Here is a 22,947-nt window from a genome sequence, read left to right on the forward strand (position 1 = left end):
ACACCAGAGAAGATGAATTTAAAGGGAAACTGGAGTAAAAGTGACCACAGGACGCGTCCTGACTGGATCAACATCTGGACGAAGAGACAGATGTGTTTTCAGTTTTTATGTTTTCCTCCCTCTGAGCTCCTGAAGCCTTAAATCTGACAGACTGTAACTTTAATGTTTCTTCACTTCATGTTCGTTGAAACGAACCTGGAAAACTTTCTGTCACAACAACCAGCGAAGATCTGAGTTTTCATCTGTTGGAGCAGAAACCTCTGGATCGCTCTACGTGATCAGAGCTGCAGATAAACATCTGTCTGTCAAATATCAACAACAAACGTTCAGAGGCTTGTTGACATTTTTTAAAAATAAAATGTTTTGTTGATTAACAGAAAATGTATAAACGATGTCGATAATTCTCAAATGAAATCGTTAAACAAACATTTAGCAGTAAAACATTACAAGAATAAAACAAATTTAAAAGTTACACCTGAATTCTAATATTATGAATTATTTCTCAGACTTATGGCTTTATGGTTAAAATGTTATGATTTTGGTGTTTAAGAAGGAAGATTGAGAAAAGAAAAATCATCATTTTAGAAGAATTAGTTGTGATTTTTAGTAAGAATTAATATATAAAACTAATTAATTTACAAGAAAAAGTATAATATAATGAGAAAAGGCACTTTTAATATTGTGAGAATATATCAACATAGTTTCTCATATCAGCTGTTGGAGACTAAATATTGACCCAGAGAAATGAAAACGTTGATCTATTTGAAACGGTCGTAGACGATCGCGGCGTCTCTTAACAGTGAAACAGGAGTTGGAGGAGAATCTGCCGTTATTGATGGGTTATTATCAGCGATTGATTTGCACTCAGAGACGAAGCCATCCCCGACCGTCAGGTTCTCTCTGTGGTGTCTAACAGTGACACTCTCCTCCGTCAGTGCTGATGATGTAGTTTAGTTTCTCCAGCTGAATGTATCCACGCTGATCAATAACACCATTGATGAGCAACATGACAGTTTGCACTGTAAAACGCTTTCAGAACCTTTTTGAAACCTGTTTGTTAAACGTTTGGTTCCTTCATCAGTTTCATGCTCTTTGTACACAGACACAGTTCATGTGCATGTTGTCGTCACTTCTGTTGCTCCAGTTTATTTATTCAAATACACGTTACCAGAAAAACTGACGCGTGTGGGGGTTTTCCTGATTTCTTCATCTACGGTTTCATTCATGTCTTTAAAAGGAGATTTCTATGAGCTGCAGCTCCACTGCTGGTCTGAGACACTTCACTATTATCGTCTTTATTACTGGAGGTTCCGCTTTTGTAAAATCAGATAAAGAGAAGTTTGCTGGAGACAAAAAGGGTGTCGACGCACTTTAAACGACTTCAGCATTAGTTCCTTTATAACATGGAGACAAGTATCAGAAGGGAACGTCTTTCCATTTTTAAAACCTGTTTAGAAAAGAGGATCATTTCTAAAGACATTTTGGGGGTTTTGGGGGAACTACAACAGAAGCAGGAGGTGAATGTTTGCTCTTCTTCTGGAGCCGACAGTAAAACTAAAACACAGAGTCAGAGAGCAGCAGGGATGGTGGTTTGTTTCCTTTTATTCCCCAATAAATGTCTGTACAAATGTTCTCAGACGATGACAGCATGCCTGATCTCGACGGCCGAACCGAAGGCCACACAAAGGACACTTGGAAAACAACAGAGTCCATGTTTACAGAAAATAAAAACTAAGAACAGCTGGTCTGTTTCACACCCTTCTCAGAAGCTCTTCAGCGGGAAACATTCACACGAGGTTCAATCAGTGAGAGTACAAATCCTGCCGACACAATAAATAGTTTCCAGAGCGAAGAACACTCAGCAGACGCACAAAGTCCTAAAAAATCAACGGTTACTGCAAGTATTTAATTTGTAAAACCAAATCGACTGGACCTTTATTTACTCAGTGGTAAGGATCGTAGATGTCACACAATAATAATTCATCTGATTCGCACGTTCAGTCACTCGACGACCAAATTAAAACAGTAAAATCAAACAGCGACTGATGAGAACATCGTTCTGTTTCTAATAAAAACAGCAGCAGCGTCGGACCGGAGGAATGTAGCCGAGTCGAAGAGCGACGACCTGCTCTGATGTCTGGGATTCAAAATAAAGCAACATGTTTCACAGTATGACGACCGATGTATTGTGGAGACTGAGAGACTGAGGGAGACGTGATCTACCAGGATGATGAAGGACTGTGTGTTTATGAGTGTGTGATAGAACCGGAGGGGTGAGCTCGGTGAGTCTGGAGGGTCCGAGGATGACCGGGTTCAGCCTTTCTTCTCCTCCAGGGTCTTGTGGAGCTCGTCGGCGTCCCCGGCGGTCTTGACTCGGATGAGGAGGGGGACGGGGCTGCTGGTGTTCTTGTCGTCGACGGGCGGGTTGGGGACGCAGACCACCATCACGTTGTTCTTCCCGACCCGAGAGCACGGCATGGACGCCTGCACGATGATGTTCAGCAGGATGTTTCCTAACGAGGACCAGAGATCCAGGTTTAGTTTCAACACTTCAACTGCTTTCATTACAGATTCATCCTTTAGTCTATAAAGTGTCAGCAAATGACGACAAATGACGTCTTCATTTTACTTTAAATTCAACTTCAACTCCTTTCAGTGGTTGAGCTTTTGATGCTGATTCATTTCTGCCAAACAAAACCTCCAAACACATTTTAAACTGTCTCAAATATTTTAACGACCATTTTTCATCTGTTAATAATAGCTTTTATAATAACCAAAATATTAAAAAAAAACGCCAAAAACCATGTGGATCGCAGTCAGGACTGGATGATCCTGAGCAGGACCAGCGTTACCACGGCAACGTTACTGTATGAACGGTGGCTGGATTTAAGACACCTGTGAGCTACACAGTCAAGTGTTCCTCTGTTGGACCAGCAGGTGGAGCTGTTTGACAGTCTGACTTACAGACTGGGGGGGGGGGGGGGGGGGGGGTCTGTGTCTGGGAGTTTGTCCTTTGAATATTTGAGTGTTTAAATGATTTATCACCTTCAGGTTGTCGACTGTCTCTACAGGACAGAGTGGAGACAGAACACTTAAGAACAAACAGGTTTAGTTTGTCCCCGTCAGCTGAGTAACTTTGAGTTTTTGGCGTTTTTCAACATTTTAAGACAAAATAAAAAGCAGATAAAGAGGATGTATCATCATCATCAAATCAAAGTAGTTGCAGCTCTCGTGTGCATTCAGGAAGTGCTGTATGACCTCAGCGTGTTGCATCACCATGACAATATAGGACTTAATTATTTGGGGATCCTTCAGCAGGTCTTGGGGGGGGGGGGGGGGGTATATATATTACCCAGATTGGTGTCGGCGCGGATGATCATCTGAGTTTTTCCCTCCTCCATCTGTTTGAGGTGCAGAGTTCCCACTCCTTTCTCTTTGAACTCTGAGTCCTTCTTGTAGAACAGTTTACACCTGACAGAAACAAGTGAACACACATTAACATCACATCTATTAGTGACGGCATGTTCATGTTCACATGTTCTACAAAGCAAAAAGACATTTCAAATAAAACTGACGAAAGATAAATAAACAGCAACTTCAGGAACGAAGCATATTTGATTACATCACAGTCTGACGGCTAAAATCTCAGTTTTTTTAAATGGAATCTGGTGGAACAAACATTACTTTAAATGGAAAGAATGTGACAGACGTCTTTTTTCCTTCTAGATTCTCTCATAAATACACTCAGAGAAGCTCTGTGAGGTCTTTTATATTATATTATACAAATGTAGTCAGTTACAGTTAATCCATTATTTCTTTATTGGTTGTCTTATATCTTTTTATTGCCCCCCCCCCCCCCCCCAACAAAAACCTCAGGGGTCAAAACATTTCTACAATGTAAAATCAAATTTTTCCCCTTAAGGCTTTAAAAAGTAAACTTTGGGAAGAGGAAACTGATTGAGATATAATGAACCTGTAATGAGAGGTTGCAGGTAAAACGGTGCCAGCATCATATCAACACACGTACTTCTTTGAGTAGAAGGCGTCGTCCTCTTTCACCTCTTTCACCTCAGGTTTGGGCGGCTCCTCCGACTCTTCATCTCCGTTCTCGTCTGCAGAAAGAAAAAAATAACATTTTCTATGTAATCAGACTGTCAGGAGTCATGTGACCTTCACCGTCTCTGATTCCAGAGAAAAATCAAAACATAAAAACAAGGAGGCTGAAACGACTTGTCGATCAACAGAATATTCATCAGAATTAAATCCTTTTTAAGCCCAAAACTGGTTGTGACCTCCCAAATGTGAAGATATCCTTAAAGTATCTTTAGGTTTTGGCCCGATGGTCAAAATAATATATCTTCTATTAATAATAATAAACGTTAATTGCAGCCTTACTTGACATGACGCCTTCTTTAATCTCCTTAATACAGATGATTGTTTCTGTCTGTTAATTACAAACTGACAAAGGCGACTTCTTTACTATATTCACACTCATTAATTAACAATTCAACCAAATAAAGAGAGACACTAACTGCAGTGTCACTGCTTCTTCCAGCCTTTTGACATAACTTCCTGTTTTACTTTGATATGACAGTAAATTGAATATCATTGGGTTCCCAGTTGTTGTTCGCTCTTCCAGGAGTTAAACATCAGTGTTGAATCCCTCCGACTGAATCTTAATCAACTATCAGTGACCGTACCACAAATTAATCCAGAAGGAAAAAAGAATGAAAAGTACTATTTGTTTAACCAGACTACATTAAAAAAACATGAGGTTTTAGCTTGAGCTGAAACAATTAACCGATTAATCGAAAGAATCTAGTTTATTGACAGAAAATGATCTGCAACAATTTGGATCGATAAATCTCATTTATTTTACTGGTTTCTTCATCTTCATCTTCATTTAATGGACGGAACAACGACTGCAACTAGTGATTATTTTCTCGATTCATTAAGCAGTGACAACTTTCCAGAGTCCAAAGTGATGTCTTTAAGTTGCTTTGCTTTGTCCGACTGACAGTTCAAAACACAACAATGTTTCATTTACTATCAAATATTAGAAAAACAAGCAGCACATTGGAGAAGCTGGAACCAGCGAATATATTTGGCACTTTTGGCTGAAACGATGTACCTGCAGGCTTAACGTCCTCAGGTTTCTTCCCGCTGAAGGACAGTGGGGCAGCAGATCCAGGAGCTCCAAACAGGGAGGTCTGGCTGGAGGAGGTGCTGGAGGAGAAGGAGAAGCTGGGGGGAGTCGATTTGGACCCTAAGGAGCCGAGAACCGAGCTGTCCACCTTCTGACCAAAGTTAAACGTGACGCCGGTGCTGCTTTTGTCCCGGGCTGAGTCTTCTGTCGTGTTTTTGCCAAAGGAGAACAAAGCGGCGGCCGGAGCCGCCGAGCTGCTCCTGCTGCTGGAGGAGGAAGATGAGGGAGGAGGAGGAGGGGTGGCTGCGGCTGGCAGCATCCCTCCCTGCTTCTTCTCCTCGGAGCCTCCGTCAGCAGCCCCGGCTCCATACTGCCGCTCGATGCTGGCCAGGTGCCGCTCATAATCCCTGAAGATGGGGTTGAGATCACACAGAGGGTTGTCGTTCACGTGCTTGGTGATCCAGTCCCGCACCGAGCAGTTGAGAGCGGTGAGCTGCCGGCTGTACTCCTTGTTGCCGACACTGCTGCTGCTGCAGGAGCTCGAGCTTTGAGTCGGGCTCGGGGCGGAGCCATTGGTCTGCTTGGCTGTGATGTCAGCGGTGGGCTTGGCGGAGGTGGGGCCGTTGAATGTTAGACCTGAGGTGACGGAGGGAGAAGCGTTAGTGTGACGGCAGCTGGATGAGGCTAGGCCCCCTCCCCCTCTGCAGCACCCCATCCTGCCCTGCAGCGACACGACGAGCAGCCAGACACAAACACACAGACCCCCCCCCCCCCGATTCAGCTCCATTACACCAATACCAAACCGAGAACCCTCGACAATGGAGCAGATTTTCAACTCCATTACATGTCAACAGCCGACTGGAACCAGCCAGCAGAGAGCACGACCCTTAATGTAATATACAATATTAATACAATACAATGTTCAACTGATCTGAAATCAGGTCACAATCCAGTTTAAAGGCGAAGAAACGGCATCCTGAAAATAAAACAACACATGATGCCAAAGTCGACTTCAATAACCGATATCAGCCTGGAGAGATGAACGATGTATCGGTGGCCAATAACAGAGACAATGACATCATTGTTTTTGTTCCAATCAGCTGATAATAACGTTCTCAGAGATCATGTTAGAGGAGTGATGAAGCTTTCGGTAACCTCTCATCAGTCTGTGTATTCATGCTGTACAATAAGCAGAGAGGGTGCTAATTATATTTGTTATATTCGTTAACATTTACAATAACTACATCTCGTCTTTCCTCGAGCCTGTAAATATAACTAAATTAAAACTGTAGCCTTGAAGTACTGTTAAATCAGTATCGACCACAACAAACAGATAATTATTGGTTATTGTTATCATCATATTATTATCATGAACATCAGGAGTGTAAGCAACAAAAAAATATGAAAGAACCGAAAAGCTGCAGCGATGACGTGATGAGTGACGGCTTTCGTGTTTTGTGAAAATGAACACAAACATTAGAAAACACCTGCCAACGTTCCCTGAATCAGCTGTTTTATTGGTGCTGGTATCTCATGCTGTGATCAAAGAATGAAATTAAAGATGGCTGCCTCAGTGTGTTGGTGCAGACTGTTTTGTTGCGCTTCTTACACCAGAGAAGAGATTATGAACATCCTCCGCCATTTTAACAGAGGGCATCTACGCCATGAACGCCAAATATAACAGAAATAATAGCAGTTTATTAAATAACCGTGGAGGAGAAAACTTTGGATCATTGTTAGAGTACAATCAGCAGTACTCTGACCACGTCACGGTCCACCTGATCCCTGCAGACGGGCACTAATTAAAGCTCCACAAACCAACACATTATTAGCCTCACTCTCCTCTGCAAACAACGTGTCCCCTCAGAGTTTCCTCTTTGTCGGGCACATATACTGCTCTCCCTCTCAAACAGTCACACTGGATTGTTTTAACGTGTCATGGCCACAGCCGCTCCAGCCCAGCGGTGGTTGTTCTGTCTGTTTGACCAGTAGAAAGTCACTCCTTCATGACTAATAAAAACCACACCTCTAACTTTATTGGCTGATATTTAAAGTTCAACAACAACAATCAGCAGAGTCACACTGAAGCCAACAGTTCTCACCAGGTGTAGCGGTGGATGTTGCAGCAGGAGATGAGAAACCTCCGAATGACGGACTGATGCTGTTTCCGTTGGTCAGACCGCTGAGGCCCTTAAAGCCTCCTCCGTTACCAAAACCAGAAAATGCTGTTGGAGTCGAGGCTCCACTCGCTGCTGACGAGGCCAAAGAAAACCCTTTAAAACCTTTAAAGGTTCCTCCACTCTCAGCCTGAAACAAAGGAAAACATTTAGACATGAACAAAACTGAATAAATGTATGATCTTTATAATTTCTAAAAAACGTTCTAAGATCGATTTATGGACACAGAAAGCAGATTGTTATTTACTAAATATCTCAAACACAAGTTATATTAAATAATATGCTGACGTTTCTGGTTTTACCTCTCCAATATTTCTGCGTTTGGCCTTCTTAATGGCCCGGTTCTTCAACACATCTTCACTTGCAACTGAAAACGTCCCGGCCTGATGGAGGACAACATGCATCAATAACATACGAGATATCTGAACTCTGGTTGCTTGTCTCTCCCTCTTCCACTTCATTTATATTGGCGTTTTGAATCATCACAGTCCAGTTTCAAACAAAAACCCACAGTTGTTCAGGAGTAAAAAGCTGTAAACTGGGGGTGAATTTGGAGATGCTACAAATGCACCCGGGAGTACATCTTTAAAGATCATTAACTAACAAAAACAAAAGGATGCAACACCATTTACCTCACCTTCTACTGGTTATTGCTCTTACCAGTTTATAATAACCACTCTCTTGTTACCAACATCAATGATCATGTTTGTTATTTGAGGTTGTACAAGAATATTTCTGTTAGCATTCGTCTGAATTTATTGAATGTCTGTGTTTATGTGACTCACCTCCTCTCCCTCCTCCTCCTGATCCCAGTTCCTGTCCGTTAGCTCTTTATCAGCAATCCTCTTCGCCATCCCACCTGCTCTGTAACACAGAACGAGCACAGTTAGCAGGCCACCATCTCATCTAAGAAGTTCATCAGCAGCCAGGAGTTCAGTATGCTACTTTATACTTCTACTACTCTACGATTCAGAAAGAAATATTCTTTTTTACCTCCCAACAGTATATAAAATGCATACAATTAGCTGCACCTGGAAAGCAAAATGCTATAATAGAATAATAATATCATAAACACTGACAGGATGTTGTCTGCCTGGTGATAAGTGCCTTCACTTTTGAATTCATGATTATTATTTTTAATATTACTACCGTTATTTAAATAAAAGCATCTGAATACTTCTCCCTTAATATTATTATAATTAGAGAGACCATACGACACACCAACAGGTTCATTCATCCATTAGTTCATTGACAGAATATTAAGATTTCCAGCTTCTCAAACATGAATATATGCTGGTTTATTAGTCTTCTATGTTTGAACACTAAATAGCTTGAGTTTTGAATTGTTGGTCGTAAAAGACATTTAAATATTATATTATATATATATATATATATATATATATAATATTTAACTCCATTTAGACAGACAGAGAAATGACAAAACAAATGTGTTGAATGTTATCAACAAAATACAATAAGAAGCCATAAATAATAAGAATATATAGAATAAACTAAACTACTGAGCCTAAATATTTGGACCAATATGTACTGGGATATTGCACAATGATCCTGTCCTGCAACAAACACTGTACATTAGCAGAGGAGGTCATTAACATTAGGATAATGAAAGTAATGAAAGTAATGAAATGTGAGTTCAAACCACAGCAGCTGCCATCAGTGTCGGTGTGATGTAAGAATATTCTGGAAGGATGTCGTTGGATGCCGGTGTGTGACAATAATCCAGCTCTTTCAAACACCTTTCACTCCAGTAACGTGGTGGTCTGAGGTTTAAAGAGTCGGCTACAGACCTGTTCCCCACTCAGCCCCCCACATACATAAAACTGCCATGGAGAATTTCACCCGGGTAACAGTTACTAGCGTTACTTAGTTAGCTCTTGCTTTCTGGCTAACAAGCATTAAGTAACGTTAGTTCCACAACTCAGAGAAGATGATAACTAACCTTTCAGTCAGATTAACAGTTAACCGGGTAGAATAGTTAACTCTTACCAGCGCAGCGCTGAAAGCCTACTAATATGTTCATTCAGGTCTCTAACGTCCATCCTCAGGCTGATAGCCGGTGAGCTAACGGCAGGTTCACGCTAACCGGGCCCACACACACATTAGCAGCTAGCAGCTAACGTCATGTTAAATGCAGTTTGAAGGCTAACATTAGCTGCTCATACAGGCTGATTTGAATGTTTAATGAATTTAAAGTTGACGTACCTTTTCTGGAATGTAAATTCCGACCTCTACCTCTGAATGATTCTCAGACAGCTCCACGTACCGCAGACCGTTTCAGAGACGTTAGCTAACCACCGTCACAGGTAAAAACCGCTGTGTTTTGAACGAGCCTCTCTCACGCCGCCATTTTACATAGCGGTGTATCCGCATGGGTTCGCGGCTCGCGGGCCCCACCTCTTCGCGCATGCGCAGCAGACACAACGTTCCCTTTACCATGGGAGTTGTAGTCCATAACAACTGACAACTTTTTTCAAATACAAGTACAAGCTGCCAGGAAAAAGTAGATATTTTAAAGTGTGCAGAAATACCGTTAACAGTTTAATATAAATTATGATAAATTATTATAGATTAAGATGCCCAGTAGTATATAAAGTATTAAAATCAGCCCCACATTTACCAGCTGAAACATTGAAGTGATAAACACATTAATGCATCAATAATTATAATCCAATAATATAATATATATTATTTTGAAATGGACCATTCTGCATAGTGAGTACTTTGACTTTTGGTACTTTAAGTATATTTTGATGCTAATACTTTTGTACATTTACTTAAGTAAAAAAAGGACTTTGTAGAGAGTATTATTTATACACTGTGGTATTAGTACTTTTACTTAAGTGAAATATCTGAGTACTTCCACTACTGGAAAGAGACTGACCGTCGCATAGATAAACATGAGGGGAGAACAAGAAGATCTGGGTTCTGTGCTTTTTCAGTCTCAACTTTCCACACATGTTCAAATCAGCAATTAAACACATGCATCTGTAGTGGGAATTAGGGTAGAAAAAGCATGCTGTGTTTATATTTTGGACACAAAACATAGTCAAACTATTTATTCAGCCAACAATAATAATTTACATATGATGCTAACAATCCAAAATGTTAACATTGCTGACAAAAACAAACTTTTCCTGACATCTTGTTGAGATTTTTGAAGAAACATTGGAGAGAGAGAAAAGTATTTCTTTAAACTAATCCTTAAACAAGTTTGTCATTTTTTCATCTCAAATCCTGAAAGTTATTTTGACATTGACAAAAATGTAATTTTTTAAATGTGTTTCTCTAGTAGACATAGTTTATTTTCAAAATGTGTTTTAAAGTTGACAGGTTTGGGGGATAAGTTTGATATCGAACGCTTTAAAGATGCAAGATTTCATCATAGTGCCACCAAGTCACGTATTGGACATTATAACAACTCTTAAAGGGTAACATGAAACTTATCTCTCAGCCTTAGAAGCTTGAAAACATTATATCTGAGATAAACAATGTCTATTAGAAATAAGCCATTGTTGCTACATCAAGGTCAGGAACTTTCACGATCTGAGGTGTAAAATGTCAGTTATCAGTCACTCCACCTGCATGAGGTCAATGAGCTCTGCTACATGAGTCCTGCTTTGATTTAACCTGCATACTCGCAGCTTTTCCCTTTAGCTAAATGGTGATTTTGTGATTTGCCAGCCAGTCCATTTCAGTTTTTACTCCATCTTTCAGCAGTGCTGTGTGCTTCAGAGCTGGAAAAAAAGAGAAAAAATCAGGATGCATGCAGAGACTCGAGGGATTGGGGGTAAAATGGTGCAGAGCTGGGCAGCAGATGGCTCATCTCCAAGCTTTCAGGATCCCGGTCGGCCTTGCCAAATAGGAACAGGTGCTGGAGAAAGTAGGAAGTGAGCTGTGGGCCCTAGCGGCAGCAGGAGACCCTTGACCAGCTGGCGAGGAGAAAATGGAAAGACTTGGCAGTAGAAAAAAGAGAAAACCTGTATAATGTAGCAGGAAGAGGCCAGCCAACATGTGAGGCTGAGAGAGGCAGGGGTTCTTTAAAGCCTCACACATCTCACTGACTGATGGGAGCTTTTTATAAAGGCTGGTATCAAATCCAGCATTTTATTTTCTGATATTTGACCATTTTTATGTTTTTATTTGTTATCGACATGCTAGAAAGAGTTCAGATTGTACAAATTAAAGTACAAAAAGAGAAATAAACACGAGATACAGTAGTGTGAAATCCAACAACATTCATGGTTTCTCTGTCAATAGTGTAAAACAACATTCCCAATATCATTCAAAATGTTAAAGTCCAACATTATGGGAAATATGCTTATTTCCTCTCTGGATTCAGGACATGGTTAGCTTAGCTTAGCATAAATACTGGAAGCAAAGGGAAACAGCTAGCCTGCTCTGTCCAAAGCTCAAAAATACACCCACCCATCTATTTCCTGACAGACAGCAGTGTATCCATCCACCAAGTACAGGTTCTGGTTTTAGTCTCTGAATGGTACTGAACCTTTGACCTCATTGCAACGACGAGACTTAAAGCTGCTCTTTTTTAGCCTCACGCAGCACGACTGTAGAGATGGAGATGTCTGTTCATCCATCACTCGACAACCACAGGTGACCAAACACCTGCAGAACTAATGACATTCATCAGCCTCAGCTGGACTCTGCTGCTAATTACCAAATGTTAGCATGCTAACACACTAAACTAAAATGGTGAACATGGTAAACATTATACCTGATAAACATCATTAGCATTGTCACTGTGAGCATGCTGATATTAGCATTTAGCAGTGTCTAAATGTCCAGCCTCACGGAGCCTCAGATTTGCTGTTAAAAGATCTTCTGCGACTAAATCGTTAGACAAGAATGTTGATTTTGGACGATTCTGCAAAACTCTGGATCACATTCAATTACAGCATTTTTAAAAGTAATTTCTCCCCTAACAACAGATGTTTGTTATGAATCCTGAGCAGGTTTTCTCTTCATCATGTCGAGGATTTGTACCATCCCCTTCAGAGGCTGCTGGTTTAATAGAGGCTGCTCCTTCCTGCTGTGCAGAGTGAATAACAGTGTGTTGATAAGATGGAGGGCCCCTCGGCTCAGTATGGGGCCACCCTCTCAGCAGGGGTCCACTGAAGCCTGGAGCAGCCGGGGGGGCTCACAGCGCGTCGGTCCGGGCCCTCAGGGCTCAGCGGGGCCGGTTTGTGTGGGACCAAACTTCAGAGCTGTGAGCAGAATCAAAGCCGGCGTCTCCCTGAGGGAGCTGATAAGCTATTGATCAACAGCCGGGAAGGGATGTTGAACATCAGCGATTACTGCAGATGAGGTGAGATGAGGGAACGCAAACCACGAGATCCACAAACAACACAACACAGGGGGCAGTTTAAAGTGACTGTACCTGAGAGCGGAGGGGACGTGTCTAAAATGAATACAAAAATACAATGGAGTTCTGCACAGTGCTCAGTGTGGTCTTTACTGAACCTTCATATTCATTCTTTCATTTACTTGTTTATTTATTCCATATTTTCATCCATTCATTCTTTCATTAACTTGTAGGCCTATATTTAATTCATTAATTCATCATTGATTCATTTATTCCATATATTAATTCATTCATCATTGATTCATTTATTCCATATAGTTATTCATTTATCCATTCACTTATTAATCATTTCAGTATTCATTCATTCTTTCTTTCTTTATATGCCCATTCATTCATTCACTTATTAATCTATGTAATCACTATTACAAGTAATTAATCGTTTCATTCATTAATGCACACGTATTAATTCACTCACTCATTTATTCATTAGTTCATCTGTTTCCTTATATATTTTTTATCCATTCATTCATTCATTCATTCAATCACTCAATCGCTCATTCACTTATTAATTTAATCAACCAATGAATTCTCTTATTTATTCACGTATTCATTCCATCATTAGCTTTATTCATTAGGCAATTTACTCATTCATTCATTAATCCACTCAACTACCAATTCATTTGCTGTTGCCTCTTAGTTAATTTATTCATTCACTTATTTATTCACTTCATTCATCAGTGGCATTGGCATATTTATTCAATAATTAATTAATTAATTAATTCACCAGGTAATCTAGCAGTTTGTTCATTAATTCATTCACTTATTTATTACTTATTCATTAATTCATTTATTGTACATACATCCATTCACTGTAATCTTCTACGATCTTAATCTTATTAATTCATGAATCCATCCACCATTTATTAACTGATTCCAGTATCGACCTTCTACCTGTCCAAGAAAGTCTTGTTCTGTCAGTAAAATAAAGCTTAAATGAAACTAAATATAAAATCCTTTCTTCTCCGTATGGAGTTTGGTGTGATTGAGGTTTTAAAATCAAGGGAAATGTAATTTGTTTACTTTGTGTGTATAAAAATGAGCACCTCTCTTAATAACCTCATCTTGTAGTTGCAGACCTGCCTTCCGATTCCTACTTCTAATTAATTATTATATTTGATTAAATCATTAAGATCTTGCCATCATTTTATTTCATGCATGCAATATTTCATGCATCTCATCTCTAATTGCCCGTTCAGCAGACAGATCTACGTGTCAATTAGGCGTTTGCAAATGGAGCTATAATTAGGTTGAATTAATTGACTGGCTGTGTGGACAGCAATTACAACAGTGACAAATTAAAAGGCAGCAGAACTGATGTTCTTAATGATCCAAAATGCTGGATCCATTTAAAAAAAGGTGAGACATTCAAAAAAATCGTATCTGTTTCTTTTCTGAGGAAATTTAAACTGGATTCTGCATGGACTCTGAGGTTTCAATGTACTGGGAGGAAAACAACCTCTAGTGGCTAAGAGTGGTACTAAAGGGAATAACAAAGGACAAATCTACCACCTATAATAAAAAATCATGTGTTTATAATCACATGAACTCTTCTGTCAATCCATCAAGAGATTCAGCCTTTAAAAGTCCCAAACCAACAGTAGTTCACAATAAAACTGCCAAACATTATTTAATTTGCTTTGTGTGAAATCTGGGAGTCAAAACATTTTCATACACTATAAGGATGAGAAAGTTTGATTTTTCACTAATTTACTTATTTTTTCATGGTCTATGTTTGGGCTCAAGGTTCAATGTATTCATTCATAAAAACAACAACAGAACACTCACATGCTATATGTACATTAATAGTTATTAGTGGCTGTAATCAGTTTACCAAACTGGCCCTTTAGTAGAGTTCAAAAATACAGTGAATAAGTGAAATATTGATTATTGTATTCAAAATCTGAACATATTCTTCACAGTAACTCAAGTCTGTACATTGTACCTACTTAAGTTGATTTGATTAACAAAGTTACAGAAACAGTGGTGGAAGGAGTGTTCAATTTAAATAAAAAAACAATACAGCAAATATGCAAAAATACTCAATTACAAGTAAAAGACCTGTATGACAAATACGATTTAAGTAAAAGTACAGACATATTATCTGAACATACTGTATCTGATTCTATCTGACATCTGAGATTGTTAATACTGATGCATCAATGTTAAAGCAGCATTTTACTGTTAGTTTAACTACTTTATATACAGTTAGCTAGTTTAACTGCTTTATATATAGTTAGCTAGTTTAACTACTTTATATACAGTTAGCTAGTTTAACTGCTTTATATATAGTTAGATAATTTAACTACTTTATATACAGTTAGATAATTTAACTGCTTTATACACAGTTAGCTAGTTTAACTGCTTTATATACAGTTAGCTAGTTTAACTACTTTATATACAGTTAGCTAGTTTAACTGCTTTATCTACAGTTAGCTAGTTTAACTGCTTTATATATAGTTAGCTAGTTTAACTGCTTTATCTACAGTTAGCTAGTTTAACTGCTTTATCTACAGTTAGCTAGTTTAACTACTTTATATACAGTTAGCTAGTTTAACTGCTTTATCTACAGTTAGCTAGTTTAACTGCTTTATATATAGTTAGCTAGTTTAACTACTTTATATACAATTAGATACAGTACAGTTTACATACAGTTAGCTAGTTTAACTGCTTTATATACAGTTAGCTAGTTTAACTGCTTTATATATAGTTAGCTAGTTTACCTTCTTTATATACAATTAGCTAGTTTAATTACTTTATATACAGTTAGCTAGTTTCAACTACATTATATACAGTTAGCTAGTTTAACTGCTTTATATACAGTTAGCTAGTTTCAACTACTTTATATACAGTTAGCTAGTTTAATTACTTTATATACAGTTAGCTAGTTTAACTATTTTACAATTAGCTAGTTTAATTACTTTATATACAGTTAGCTAGTTTAACTGCTTTATATACAGTTAGCTAGTTTAATTACTTTATATACAGTTAGCTAGTTTAACTGCTTTATATACAGTTAGCTAGTTTAACTGCTTTATATACAGTTAGCTAGTTTAACTACTTTACAATTAGCTAGTTAACTACTTTATATACAGTTAGCTAGTTTAACTGCTTTATATACAGTTAGCTAGTTTAACTGCTTTATATACAGTTAGCTAGTTTAACTGCTTTATATATACAATTAGATAGTTTAATTACTTTATATACAGTTAGCTAGTTTAACTGCTTTATATACAGTTAGCTAGTTTAACTGCTTTATATACAGTTAGCTAGTACTAAACTGTATCAGTGTTCTGATACACACATATGCAGTCCAAAATATTAATAGAAAAATGGATCTCTTTGGGATTCACAACAGTTATTTAAATGAAGTCATCTGAGAAGTTTAGAGGGGAAAGTCTCATCAACAACATATCAATGCTATAATAATAATCATACGTGTGTTTTCCATCTGTCATTGTTGACAGTTCTTCTTCTGCTGGTTTTAAAGCATCAACTTGAAGTCAGAACACATTCAACAGCTTTTGCCAGGTTCTTTTGTGAACAATAAACAATAGCTATAAAAGTTTGATTGTCCTTCTGAGAGCAATTTCACACACAACATTGAGTTTTCACCCAAACTGCACAGAAAGTGTGTCTCTGCCTCTGGCTCTGCAGGTTTTTATGTGTTCGCTTTCTGTTTGTTATGAGTGAAAACTCATCTATAAACACTGGCAGTAGAAGTTTGCAATCTCAGCAGGTTGAAATGCTTTGTATGCTAGTTTGTTGTCACTAATGTCGGGGGTGTTTCAGTGCATGCTGAGATACCCTCCAACCCACTGACCCCGGAGAGAAACAGGCAGGTTTCAAAGTAAAAGAATGAATGTTTCTTTAAGAACAACGGCCTGTAGTCATTCATCAGTCGTGTTTGATACAGATGCAGCAGCTATATGAATTGTGTCTTTGATGCTTCACTGCTGGATGCAGCATTAACAGCACGCTGTCTGATGTTTTTTGGGAGTTCTTCCTCCCTGCTGCTCTGGATCAGAGCTCATAACAGCCTGTGAAGCTGATCCTCCACCTGGGGAAATATCCATCTGATAAATGAATTTGCCCGTCAGACTCTCTAAAGCCGCCTGATTACAAACTGTCTGTTTGGTTTAATATGAAGTGGCTTGGCAAACACTAAAGGGAGTTTAGAACAATCACACTGAGATGATTGAATTATACTGATTAATAATTCATTCCTATTAAATCCTCAAACTTAGAACAAGCGAGTGTCTGTTCCCAAAGAGCTGCGTCACCGCTGGATCAGAAAAGAGGTTTTTTGTTGCAGTTTGAGGGAATTTAAAGCTGTCAGAATAATCCTGCTAACAGCATGTAACACAAAGAGAAACCTGCCCAACAGTAACATTACCTAATGTTGTAGTGGAAGAAGTACTCAGATCCTTTACTCAAGTAAAAGTAGTAATACCACATGTAAAATCAAAGTACTAACAATGCCTGTCAGATAAACGTAATGGGCTAAAAAGAATTTAGTTATTATAAGTTTAAAGTACCATAAATTGCAAATACTCAAGCAAAGTACTAGTAGTTGTAAGTACAGTTCTTCAAGTAAATGTACTTGATAAAGTTAAGTAAGCAGCAGATGTTGGAAAGTAAAGTCCACCCTGTGGAGGTTGGAGGTTTGGGAACTTGTAGGCCAATCAGAACTGTACTTTTGTTAGGTGACCTCAGAGGGCGGAGCTTTGAACAGGCAGTAACAAACATGGCCGACACTGCAGTTAGTCCCAGTGGAGGCTGTGGCTGACAGGAGTAAAAGGTAAACAGGTGCAGGATCGTAAACCTGGAGGTGCTGTGGTGTTACGGGTGGTTTGTTTGCTGCTGTGATCATTAGCTATGCTAGCACACTTATGGATCACTTCAATCATTTTGTGTTTTGAATGTCATTTTTGTGTGACCTGATTCATGCGTTAGAAAGGCCAAACTTATCTTTGTCTTGAGGATTCATGCTAGCAACATGTAAGTTAGCATAAGTAACATAGCATCGCTAGCTGCTGAGCAGTGTGGATTAACTTGTTAATGGCCTTGTGGGGCCCTGTTGTTTTCAAGCTTGGACACAGACTGTACCACTGTGTGTACTGACACGTCGGGCAGCTAACAGCTAGCTGATGTGGATCTTAACCAGTGAATGAAAGTTGAGTTTGAGTGCAGGCTTGGATCTGCTAATGTAATGCTAACTTTATGGCCTGATACAGTAGGTGATGTTGGAATACCAGAGGCTTAGGCCAGGTAATGTTATATTAGCTTTGTGGTCTGTAGCATATTCAGTCTGCTGGTAGCTCATGTCCACTAATGTTAGCTGCTCTTTTTCTTTCCTTTAAAATTTACGTTAATCATTATTAAAATTGCTGCATATTAATTTTCTGTGCATTGAGTAATCGTCTCAGCCATAAACGTGTCCTTGTAAGCTTCAACTGTGAATCCAAGATGACCTTTTTCTCTTGTAAATAGTTTTTGCAGAGACTTAAATGTTTCACTTCCTCCAGTAAAACTGCAGCTTGTCCTCATGTTAAATGGAGATTTCTCTCCATCTTGGTGCTCATTCAATGCAGCTTTGTTTACATTTATTTGACTCCATCACACCTCTTGTTTGTTGCTGAACTGCTTGTGAATAGTATATTTCATGTTGGTAATAATACACAGAGAAATCAAACATAATTGTTAAATGTTAGCTTGTGGAGCTCCTCAGGCCTGTTAACCATCTGATAATTATTGCTTTGCAGCTTGTAGAAATCTAATCACATGCTGCCTGTTGTTCGTTTACATGAGAGAGACTTTTTTTCCTTTGTAATTCTCTGCAGCTACTTCAAAGAAATCTGCAAAACAAAGAGTGCAAAAACATGAGATATCCTTCAGCACTGGCTGCCCCCTTCCTGCTATGCTGCATGTTTCTGACACACAAAAACACAATGAATCATTATTATGTCAGCACATTATCTCCGCATGACGATTTCCAGCTGAACAATACATTTTTCTCCCATTCACAGTCGCAGAATGGGACTGCAGCCGCCTTATTTTTGTTCAAATGCGACTCGTTCAATGGCTGTTTCTTTGTGCCCGGCGCTGCAGAATAGCTCGGTTATGTGCTCGGCTGGTAGCCAGAACCGAGCTGAGACCACTCGCAGGAAAACTTGTGTTTGTTTATTGGTGAAGTGAAAGAAGCTCTGAGTGAGAGAACTGGGTCACAGCCTCAGCAGAGCAACAATTAACTCAGAGAGGTTGGTGTTGTTTGGAAAGTGCCGCCTGAGATGTCACATAATACAGGTAGCACTTTAATACTCACTCTAATACTACACTGTCAGCAGAACAGCAGTAGTTTACATCCTAAAAGGCTTCTGGGGTGTTTTACATTGTTTTAACATGTTTCCTTCCTGTCATTGGTTTCTATTCATGTCAGTTCAAAATGAATATGTTTATTCTTAATTTTGACAAGTACAGCTTTTTCAAATCAACCTGCATTAACAGCTGGAGTGCTAACGTAGCTTTGACAGAAATTAAAACAGTGAGAGAAAGTTCATTTACTCAAGTGCTGTACCTCCTTTGTGGTTTTACAGCACAGCACAGTGTACAGACTGATAGCAGGTCTGTGTTTTTGTAGGTAGAGGAATGCAGTGTTTTCTCTGCTCTCTGCTGCCAGCTCTCTGACTGCACTTGGCTGACATTTATGTCAACCTCTCATAAGCCCAAAGACACAATCCTTACAAATGTCAGTGTATCTTTTCATCAGCAGTGAAGGATATGTTCTTGGCTCCTGCTCCGTCTGCATGGTGCGACGCAGTTTGCCAACCATCCATTTGGAAGACCAAATAAAAATGTCAGAGCAGCACTTCAGTGATGGAGTGTCTCTGCTGATATTAGGCCACATTTAACTGTCAACCCCGCTGCTGCTGTTTGTACCACACACGTTCATATTAATGCTACAAAACACACAAGTACTCCGTGTGAAGCAGCAGGTACATGAAGCGCTGTAGTGACATAATGAGAAGGTTCATGGCTGAGTTGGAAGATTAGCACTCTGGCTTCACTCCCTCATATTAATTTATCTTTCAGGCTATGTGCTTTTCTATCTGCTCTTAATTATACTGCAGCATAGAACAGAAGATATTCAGGACAAATAATGAAAAACCTTCTAATCTCCAACCCTCCGGCTTATCATCGCTCACTAAGAGCTGCTCGTCAATAAGGACAATCTACTTCCTCACAGAGCAGCCGTTTCTGATTCCAGCGTCTCAAACTACTTTTAACACAAACTGGAATATTTAAGGAAACTGATTTGCACAATTAAGAGCAGCAAAACGTTAAAAGTGTAAAACACAACACGTACTGTTATACAGTAAATGAAATCACCCAACAGTATGAAACATGGATAACATTAACTGCTGCAGCTAGTTACAATATGAAAATGCATCTTACATGTTACTGCATCCATAATAATAATCTAATAGTATAATATATAATGTAACACTGACATAGCCCATTTTGGCTACATAGTGAGTACTTTTACTTTAATACTTTAAGTACATTGTCTTGGAATTGTAGTAAAAAATCTTAATACTTCTTCCACCACTGCTGAGTGGTTTGCCACTGTTGTTTTTTTGTATACTGCTAGTATTAGCAGCAAGTATCTGTACCTGTCAGTGTTTAACTATTATATATGATGTTTTATATTTGTGTGGAATACTCCGCTTTTACTTGTAGTGGAGTATTTTCTCTGTGTGGGATAAGTACTTTTACTTAAGTAAAGGATGTGAGTACTTCTTCCACCACTGAATATAACTGGCCTGTTGTTTGTTAGTACTTCACTCCATTTTGTGGTGTTGCATTCAGGGGCGTTCGTGTTTCTGAGACTTCTGTTTTAGTCAGCTTTGTGGCAGACTAACGCCTCCCTCATAAACCACCAAAATAAAAGTTCCGTAAGTCCATTTCTGTAGCCAGTGAAGCAGCCGGCTGTACGTTACTTGTTTTCCAAATATTCCTCATTAAACATTTCCTGTGAGTGACGACCCAGGCTGGGTCCAGGATCGGCCAGGCTTCACTGGAGTTTGCCAGTATTGACAGATGGCCGGTCCAGGCCTGGCCCGAGGTAGACTATAAGATAAAACTAATGTCCAGCTGATATCAAATCTGTCTGAGTTCCTGCATGTCTTCCTCTGACTGTACTTTCAATGAAGATAATTGAAAACAAATGTCTAAAAACAGATTATCAACAACATAAAGTAATGCTTTATTCAGTGTCTGCTCAGTGTTCTGCTGGGAGATGAGCTTCAAAGTCACCACAAGGTACATTTAGTAGCTGTTCAGCTACTTTCAATCATACCACATGATCTTCATCTGCAGGTGGAGTTTTTTCAGTTGTTGTGGAATTGTAGATGTTTAAATTTCCATTTCTCGAGCACTTTAAGGACTTTTTTCTTGTAATATGATATAAGACAATGATATTAGGTGATATGACTGAAAGCTCCAGAAAAGCTACTAAATGTAACTTGTGGTGAGATTATTCTTCTTATGCTTCTCCTGAGAGCTTTAATCACACTTCATGCACCTCCATTCTCTGACGTGACAGGCCTCTAACATCAGCTTTCATGGTGCCAGAACAGATAGACGTTACAGTTAGATGTGACTCGCTTGCAGTGGTGGAAAGTAGCTAAGTACATTTACTCAAGTACAAGTACCTCAAAACTGTACTTGAGTATTCTTATTTTATGTCACTTTATACTTCTACAGTTGTAAAATCACACTGATGATGGATACCTACATTTTTACAGGACTTCATGGTGGATGATTTAGCTGTTATTGATGTTGTATCATTTATAAATAAAATACACACGTGATCATCTTCAGAAGTCCACTATAGCTAAATGTATGTGTTCTGGTGGAAAGCTGGTGTTGGAGTATATGCTCAGGTGTCCACACATGTTTGGGGAGGACTGATGCAGCCACAAGGAAACAAAATGAGGTGTTTTGTGGTTCTTTTTGGTAAAAAGCCCAACACAATAATGAAATGAATCTTATTCCTGGTGCTTTGAAACACCACATCTAACAGATAATATATAATCCACATAGTAAAATACAGGGGCTGAGGGGTACAACGGGTGGACTTGGTTTGACCTCAGTGTTTCTGGCTCCGGCCCTGCAGACATACAGCCAAAAGATAATAAAACCCACCAACACTAAGCAGCTACAGTACATCTGAAGTCTGCGTCCATTCAGAGCGAGCAGGGCTGAAAAACTCGGAGCAGCTTGGAATCGAAAGCCACCACAGAGAAGACTTCAAGAGTTTCACCGCTGAGCCGTGAAATGAAAAGTAGCAGCTGATGTAGCAGCAGACCTGGCCGGGGTGGGGGAGGGTTTCAGCGGGCAGGCGGCGGCGGAGGGACGGGGGGAGGGAGGGACTACTTTCTGTCAACGCTGCAAGCTGAGTACAAACTACAACTTTACTGTAAGGCTTTATGTACCATCTAGGCCTGTATTTATGGATGTTGGCTTGGGGACTTCCCCCTCGGATTCAAGTGTTGTATTAATAACCAGAGTGGAGCTCAGAGCTGGCGGCTGGCTCCATAGCAGCGTCGGAAGAATAGTAATGTCCGTGTCTGAGTCCCCCGAGCTGCTGCCTCTGTCCATGGTGCTACTTTCTGTTTCACCCGTCAAAATGTCGGCCGCTATTCTGTCTCCAAACATTCAGAAACACACACATAACCGCCGTGTTGTGTTCATATCGAGATAATTTGTGCTTAAAACTGTAGTGAAGTTATTCGCTGTCGAGTTAACAATAAATTCTAACACTAACTGCCATATCTGGTCTTCATCAACTCTCAGATCACATACTCCAGCGTGCAGCCCCGCCCTCCTGAGACCCCTCTTCTGCTCATTGGTTCGCCCTCCTGTCCTTCCGCGTTCGCAACTCCCGATTGGCTGGCCCTTCCCGCCCCCTCTCGTCCCTCGCGCACTGAACCAGCAGTTTGGACCAATAGCAGCTCGTCTTGTGTCCTAAGGGCGGGAGGAGGAGGAGGAGGTGGCGGGGGTCAGACTGACAGAAATGGGGGAAAAGAGGCTGGATTTCTGAGAACAAACTGCCACATTTGGCCTCTTTGTGTTTGAAGAGGCAAAAACTACAACTGGGCAGGTTTTGTTCGAGGCTTCATGTGTATCGACATATTTTATATTCTCTTATCTCCCACGTCCTC

At 39.6% G+C, this 22,947-nt stretch overlaps 1 protein-coding gene across 1 annotated transcript; it reads right to left on the reverse strand.

The window, feature by feature from the left end:
* Positions 1-1,584: 1,584 nt before the first annotated feature.
* Positions 1,585-9,684, reverse strand: nup50 (nucleoporin 50). Its single transcript, XM_070929015.1, has 8 exons — positions 9,547-9,684; positions 8,109-8,187; positions 7,626-7,706; positions 7,249-7,453; positions 5,132-5,782; positions 4,028-4,112; positions 3,353-3,471; positions 1,585-2,513 (listed from the first exon to the last, which is right to left on the reverse strand). Exons 2-8 carry the CDS (start codon positions 8,175-8,177, stop codon positions 2,314-2,316), a joined length of 1,410 nt encoding a protein of 469 aa, XP_070785116.1. The 5' UTR covers positions 8,178-8,187; positions 9,547-9,684; the 3' UTR covers positions 1,585-2,313.
* Positions 9,685-22,947: the final 13,263 nt, after the last annotated feature.

This window comes from Enoplosus armatus, chromosome 22 (assembly GCF_043641665.1).
Source record: "Enoplosus armatus isolate fEnoArm2 chromosome 22, fEnoArm2.hap1, whole genome shotgun sequence".
Lineage (NCBI taxonomy): Eukaryota > Metazoa > Chordata > Actinopteri > Centrarchiformes > Enoplosidae > Enoplosus > Enoplosus armatus.